The 7,772-nt window shown below is 51.8% G+C and overlaps 1 protein-coding gene across 1 annotated transcript; it reads right to left on the bottom strand.

Moving 5' to 3' along the window:
* Positions 1 to 1,197: 1,197 nt before the first annotated feature.
* On the bottom strand, positions 1,198 to 3,971 carry amer2 (APC membrane recruitment protein 2; the record flags this gene model as incomplete). The annotated part of the gene is given in 4 exon segments (XM_083777677.1): positions 1,198 to 1,574; positions 1,970 to 2,945; positions 2,947 to 3,005; positions 3,050 to 3,971. Coding segments are annotated over 4 exon segments (2,334 nt in total).
* Between the last annotated feature and the right edge of the window lie 3,801 nt (positions 3,972 to 7,772).

The raw sequence follows: 7,772 nt of genomic DNA, 5'->3' as shown, positions 1-7,772 counted from the left end.
CATAATGCAACAGACCCGGGACGGGTTGATCCAAACCCTGCAGGTCACCCACGTGTGAAAAACAGAAACGTCTATTCCAGTCTATTCAGCAGTCGTTCTTAAAGTGGGCTCCAGGGGCTCTTGAGGGGATTCCAAAGGGACGCTTACAGGTCTGTAACTCTGAGAGTATACAAACAAACAGTTGTACGCTCTCAGAGTTATGGGGGTGTCCATGATATTAAAAAGAAGTGTACCTTAGCCATGGGGCAAATTATGGACGCTGGTAGGAATTCCACAGTTCCATAACGTAAGGTTAAGACATGTGTTTAGACCTCAGCGCTTATTTAGCCGTTTATATTTGCAAATCCGTATTGGTCAGTGTGCGGTCAGATATTATCCACCTTCAAACAAAAAATAATAATTCTAAACTAATTCCAGCAAGTTGTTTTGTAGTGTGTTTGCACCTTTGAAGGTTTGACTCTTAGAACTTTGGCTCTAACAGCAGAGGATTAGGAGGTAATTTGTTACAGATTAGACAAAAAGTGAAAAAAATTAAGCAGAAAAAACCCTTCATTAAAAAAAGTCCTCTAGTGTGTAAATTGAGTTAAATTCAATTTCAGCTGAAGTGAAAAGGATATTGTTGTGTTTTGTAGATGTGAAGGCTGTCCAGAATATCCGTCAGATATCACTGAGATAGAGAGAAGAGTGTCCGCCAAAATTAAATAGGCCTACTGCGCCAGTTCCTCTTAAAAAGGTCCTTTTGAACACATCGCCCGTGGCACTGCATTTCTGCAGGAGGTCAGGAACTTCTCCCAGCGAGTAGATGGCAAACGTGTTCAAAGCGAAGCTGAACTTAGTTCCAAAGTCTATGGATTGTCAAGAGTCAACCTCCGAAGCCCCCGGAAGGCTCCACCAAGCACTGTGAAGTCGTAAAGAAACCTTTGGAGTCTCCTCGTGACTCTCCCCAAATGAACAAAAACATTGATTATACCCGAGAGCAGGGTCGTGAGCCAAAACACTTCAGGAATGAGAGCTTTTTTAAGATTTGAGGGGAATTTATTGGCAATTTAGCTCTTCAGCTCAACATTTTTTCACGGGTGTGAGAAATCTTTTGGCTCCACATAAACAGCACTTTAGAAATGTACCCTCGGTTCCATGGACTCGTGCACAGTAAAATCCTCAGCGTTGACTCAATGCGCGGGGGATCTCCCCCGACAGCTACTTCCTGTGTCCTCTGGAAGCGTTGCCGGCCGAGCGGCGGACGGGCACCTTGGACACGGGGATCCGCGTGCGCGCCGGCGCCGAAGCCTCCGTCGTCTTCGGGGGAGGAGGGCCGTCGATGACGGAGGCCTCCACCACGGAGGAGAGCGCCGACTGGCTCACGGAGTGCGGGGGCGTGCAGGGCTTGCTGCCGACGCTTATGGGGATCTTGGAGTCGCGGGGAAGGCTGGCGCTGCCTTTCAGGGAGCGGAAGGACGAGTTGGAGGAGGCGGAGGACGGCGGGGTGTTCGCGGAGGGCGGGCTCAGCTTGTACTCGGTGGAAGGGGAGGGCGTGCTGCAGGCGAGGTCGTCCTCCTCCGCCTCCTCGCCTCCGCCTAGGGCTGCGCCATATATGGACAAAAAGGTCATATCTCGGTGATTACGCCAAATATATGTTTATAAGATATACGGTAACGCTGTTACCGTAAATATTTCATATTCTATATTTTTGCAACATTGAAAACTAAACGTGAAAAAAAACGCATAATAACAATAACAACAATAGGAGCTATTGGGTTCCCAGAACTTCCCACACTTGTACTTTGATAATCTACGTGTAGCAACAATGAAAGCTAGCATGGATGGGATGTTGCTGGCTTTAGAAATGGACGATATATTGACAATATATCGACATATATCGATGATATATCGCGATATACCATTGCCTTTTTGCGAGACTAATACTGTGCATGTTCATGATAACAATAACGACATTATTGTGCAGCCTTACCCTCGTCGTCCCCCTCCTCGGGGTCGTTGTAGAGGTCGTACAGGTGGTCGCCGGAGCAGCTGTCTCGCGACATCAGCGCGATCTTATTGCTCCGCGGCTGCACGCCGCCCCCCTCGTCGGGCGTGGCCGTGGGCGTGGCCGAGGGCGTGTCCCAGTAGCCCTCGTCGCTGAGCGGCTCCTTGTCCCCGGGCGGCGACGTGCACGCGGCGGCATGGCGGCCATGCTGCTGCTGCGCGCCGTGAGGCAGCGGGGGCTTGGCCGCCGCGCGGCCTCCCCCTCCCCCTCCGCCTCCCCCGACCACGGGAATCTTGCTGAGGCCCAAAGCTTTGACCTGGGGGGGCTTATTCCGCTCGCCGCCCCTCAGGGCGGGGGCCGCCGCCGCTCGGTGATGATGATGGCCGACAGGCGGGTTGGAGGAGGAGGAGGAGGTGGGCGTCTGATGAGAGCGAGGGGGGAGAGCGGGGGAGTTGTCCCCCGTGGAGGGCAGCATGTGCCAGAGTCCCTGCATGTCGGCGTCGTCCACGCCCTCGGGGCTCGCCATCTCCTCCCCGCCGCCCATGTAGGCGACCACTCCGCTCCCCGTCTGTGGGTGGTGCTGCTGCTGCTGAGACAGAGGTGTCGGCGGGGGTGCCGCCGCCGCCGCCTGGGCCCTGGCGGGCAGGGAGGCGGCGGCCGCCGAACTCAGTTGGGCGGTGGTTTTGCACGGTGATCCGCGAGACGCGGCGGCGGCGCCCGTCGGTCTCTCGCCCACTACCCCCCCCGTGCTGCCGACACCTCCCCCTCCTCCGCTGCTGCTGCTGCTGGTGCCGCTGCCGCCGTTCCCCCCCGCGCCTCCCCCCCCCGCCTCCTCGTCGGCATCCGCTATGATGTCGCCGCAGCCCGTCAGCGAGTCGAAGCTCTTGAGGGAGGTGACGTCGGTGAAGAGGAGGGAGCACAGGCGGTCCACCGAGGGCTCCGAGGGGGGGTCGCCGCCGCCGGCCGCCGCGTCCAGCGGGGGCGTGGCCGAGGGCGGGGGGCTGTAGCTGGAGACGGAGGTCTTGTTGGTTTTGGAGAGGAGGAGGGGGGGGGGAGGGGCCGCGCCGCAGCCGCCGCCATGCAGCGGCGAGTCTGTGGGCGTGTACGGGAAGACGGAGGAGTCCAGCTCGCACGGCGGCAGCTCGTCGACGGCGACGCCGCGTGGCGGCGGCGGGGGGCTTGCGTTGGCGGCGACATTGGCGGCACGGCACGTCTCCGGCCGTCCCGGGAGGCTCCGGCCCTCCGGCGTGCTCCCATGATCCTCCTCCAGGGCTTGGTGTGGCGGCGGGGGTTCCAGCGTCAGCGTGATGTCCTTATTGGCCTCCTCGCAGCGGTGGTTCCCGTCGCGGCGAGCCTCCCTCCCCTCCGGCACCGCCGCGGCCGCCGTGGTCTCGCCGTCGCCGACGCTCTTGTCCTTCCGCCTCCAGCGCATGCTGCTGAACAGGCCCTTCAGGCCCCTCCCTCTCCTGCCGACAAGTCCCGCCCCTCCTCCGCCGCTCTCGCCGCCGCCGCTGCCGCTCGCCCTCAGACTCCCTCGCCGGAGCAGCGAGAAGAAGCTGAGCGACTTGCCGAGGGAGCGCACCGTGCCCACCTCCCGCCCCCCACCCCCCGGCTGGCTCCGGGCGGCCGCCGCCTCTGCCGCCGCGCCGCCGTTTGCCGCTCCTCCGCTCGACGTCGTCACCGCCAGGCCGTCGTGCGTCTTGCTCCGGATGATCTCCACCGACGAGGAGGAGGAGGAGGAGCAGCCGTTGGCCGAGCTCCCGTTAGCGTCGTTAGCGTTGTTGTTGTTGGCTGCCGAGGAGCCGGACCCTTTGTTCCTGAAGGAGAAGAAGCCGGCCATGCCGGAGCCGGAGCGTCGCTTGCCGAACAGCTTGAAGGCGGCTTTGTTGATCTTCCCTGCCGTGGGAGGTGGTGGTGGTGGCTGGGGGTCGCATGGAGGGGTCGCGGCCGCGGGAGGAGGCTCCGCGCACTCCGACTGCACCTCCATTATGTAGCACTCTATACCACTCTGTCACTATCCTCTTCCTCTAACACACACACACACACACACACTCCCCCCCCCTCTCTCTCTCTCTCTCTCTCTGTCTGTCCTCCTGCCTGATGCTCTCTCCCTCTCACACTGATTCGGTCTAACGCCTGCCTGATGGTTTTCTCTCTCTCTCTCTCTCTTGCTCTCTCTCACTCGCCCTCTGTTGTCTCTCTTTCACACACACACACTCACACACAGCCAGACACGCTGGGTGCTGCTCCTCGCTGTATCCATGGTAACTGCAGGGAGGGCTAAGCAGCTTTCGTCAGTGTTGGCGGGACGCCAGCACCTCTTCTCCAACGTACCCCTCCGCCCCTCGGCCCCCTCCACCAACACCACCCCGACACACACACACACACACACACACACACTCTCTCTCTTCTCCTCCCCGTCATAATGTCCTTCCCTCTTTTACTTGTTCATTTACCAAGGACTTATTAAGGACTATAGATTTTCCTCCCATCCAGTGTGTGTGTGTGTGTGTGTGTGTGTGTGTGTGTGCGTGTGCGTGTGTGTGTGGTGTGTGCGTGCGTGTGTGTTTACCTCGGATTACCTCATTGTGAGGGATTATAATGTGTTATATTGTATTTTTGTATTTTATGATAAAAGAATAATAACGTGCTTGTGGTTTCTGGTTTGTTCCTAGCTGTATGGTGCATACAAATTAGAAAAAGATCACAACATAACTTGACATTTTAGGACGCTTTTTTCATTATGACTTTTTTTTGGTTTTGTTATCTATTCTATATTGGAGAAGTTGTACCCAACACATGGCAAGAAACCCAAAGCCACAACAGCTACGTCGCTATTGCAACACCCACAACACCATCTTACACACTACACACACACACACTCACACGGCAGTGACGTCACACACTTACCTTCGCAGTGTTCGGGACATATCTCCTCCTATCGCGCCGAACGCCAAAACTCGACACCACCCGCCAAACACTGGCACTGGCACTGCCACCAAAAATGCCTCCCGTCCACACTCACGCCGCCAATGCATTTGTTTACTACAAACATTATCGCCCGAAGCACCCACACCCCCGGAACACTGTTGCCCTTTCACCACGCTAAATTCGCCAGGTCTATGCAAGTGAGCACAAATTACATGTGAGAAAATTCATTCACTAGCCCACAAATGCCATTTAACACACACTACGACTCGCTTACAATTCGCGAACCTGGCAACACTGCCCTGTCTTCTAATAGGCCCACACTAGCTCTCAGAATCTGATTTTGATCTCCCGCAGGAGAAGAGAAACGAGGAAGGAGAGGAATTTTTGCCTCACGATTTTGCTTATTCCTTCTAAATCTCTGTATATTAAATATCGCTCTCTCAGCGAATCTCTTAGTTACATCAACATTTTTGGTTTACCGGGCAGTGTGTATGAGCCATAACGTGTTGACTACACTACACTAATAAGGACACATAATAATAACTAATAACCCATCCGTTACTACATGTGGAGTCAACTCCCGCAATTTCCTTCTTACCATAGTGCGCAGCAACGTAACTCTGGGATGAGCGGCCGCAAAGCGGCCGCGAAATTCTAGTGAAGCTAATATTTTTTGTTTTTGTTTTTGCACCGTAGTTTGCAATGCAAACTTGTTCCTTACTGCAATGCAGTATAAAACAAACAAACAATCAATAGCATCAATACAGGTTTTTAATATTCAAATAAAAAATGTGTATACAGTCTGTATAATTTGTATGTATAAAGTAATCTTGTGTCTAGAGGCTGCCTGTAACTTGCCAATGTGTACACAGCACACACACGCATGCACGCACACACACACACACACACACAGGTTTTGGGACAGACGTACGTACACAGCATATGGCTGCTGTCCCCCTCTCCCATATGGGCCTGTACGCGGCCAGGTGTCTGGAAGCTATGACCACGCATCTAACTGTCATCCTAGCATCCTCTCTGTGTTTGATGTGTGTGTGTGTGTGTGTGTGTGTGTGTGTGTGTGTGTGTGTGTGTGTGTGTGTGTGTGTGTGTGTGCGTGCGTGCGTGCGTGTCTCTATAGAGCGGATGTCAGTCCAGCTTCTTTTATCTCCCTATTAGCTACACTGTTTAGCGTGTAGCTTAGCAACCACTTGTTTTCCCCTGGGCATGTACCAATCTATCCACACCAACCACGGTACAACGGGCTGCTTGCTGTCATTTATTCTCCTTTCATTTCATTAGAATAATTCAAGGATGTTTTGGTGATGCAGACACACAGACAGTGTTGTTATCGTCGACTAAAACTATAAGACTTAGTTCGTCAACTATACCTTTTTCCACTGACGAAAACTAAATGGAACCTACATAAAAACGAATTAAGACTAAATATACTGACGATTTTGTCAACACATAATGTTGACAAAATAGACTAAATGGACTATAGTGGACATGAGATCCAGTATAAGTCATTTTACACTTGGTTGCATGCTGAAAATAGCAGATCTACAAGCTCACACCACGTTGCACTGCGACGCGTTGTGGGCTTATAGATCGGCTATTTTCAGCAAGCAGTCATCACGATGGCATCAAGGCCCACCAAAATACATTTTGTTCGACTAGATCAACTGTATATTTAGTCGACTAAAATCTTATGATATTTAATCGACTAAAACTAGACTATAACACCAAGACATTCCGGCTGACTAAAATTAGACTAAAACCATATAAAAACTATTCGAGCCTATGACTAAAAATTAAAATTTGCTGCCAAAAACAACACTGCACACAGAAAATAATAAAACTGATGACAAACAAAGGCAGTTTGGCAGAGCAGGGGACAATAGAGGGGAACACTCACACTGTCTTGCTGTGTTGACCCATGCATTTTGGGCGGGAACCCCTTTTGGTGTTAGCATTATGTTATGCTTTAGCTATATAAAAATAGCAGATCTACAAGCTCATAGCCCGGCACCGAGTGCCGCGCTAAGAGCTTGTAGGTCTGCTATTTTTGAAAAATCGTGAAAATATTTATTTCTGAAAACTGGAGGATTTAGAAGATTCCACTTAATTCAAATATCACCCCCCCCCCCCCCCCCCCCTCCTTGAGGGATCAGTTCCACGGGGTCCCTGCAGCTAAATTATAGTTTGGAACCAAATGAACCCTTATGGGTCTGTAACTCAGAGCGTGTACGCAAATGGAACCAAATGGACCATAATGGTTCCATTTGTACACTCTCTGAGTTAAATTAACTCAGATTTTACCATATAAATTAGGGTCTCAGAGATAGAAATGCCATTAAATGGGGGTCCGTATAGCCTATAATGCATGTCAAACTGAGGGTCCTTGAAATTGACCGGGTTTAGAATCACTGCTAGAGCCGTAGAAATCTTATCTTATGGGGGGATCCCTGGCATAGTATACCTTTTTCAAATGGGGGTCTAATGGGGGCTAATAAGTGTCAATTTGGGGGTCCTTGACAGGAAAAGGTTTGGGGACAACTGCTCTACACTTATGTGACTATTTTGCCTTGATTGATTGATTGAAATATTTATTATCAGTTTGCAGAATTACAGTACATTTCAAGCACAAACTCAATACAAAGACTGTTAACTGTGAGTGGACGACCCAATTAGGCATTACACTCGTTTACAACAGGGTCCACCTTGTTCAATTCATCAAAACATTTAGAGACGTACAAATAGACACTTCTATATAGTCAAAGAACAGAACAGGAATTCATAATTGTTTCATGCTTACTCTGCATTCTTATCGTGATCTCACACTAATGTATAAATGGCT

The sequence above is a fragment of the Protomyctophum parallelum genome, assembly GCF_964188405.1.
Source record: "Protomyctophum parallelum genome assembly, chromosome: 12".
NCBI classification, from domain to species: Eukaryota; Metazoa; Chordata; class Actinopteri; order Myctophiformes; family Myctophidae; genus Protomyctophum; species Protomyctophum parallelum.
This window is presented reverse-complemented; position numbering and strand designations above follow the sequence as displayed.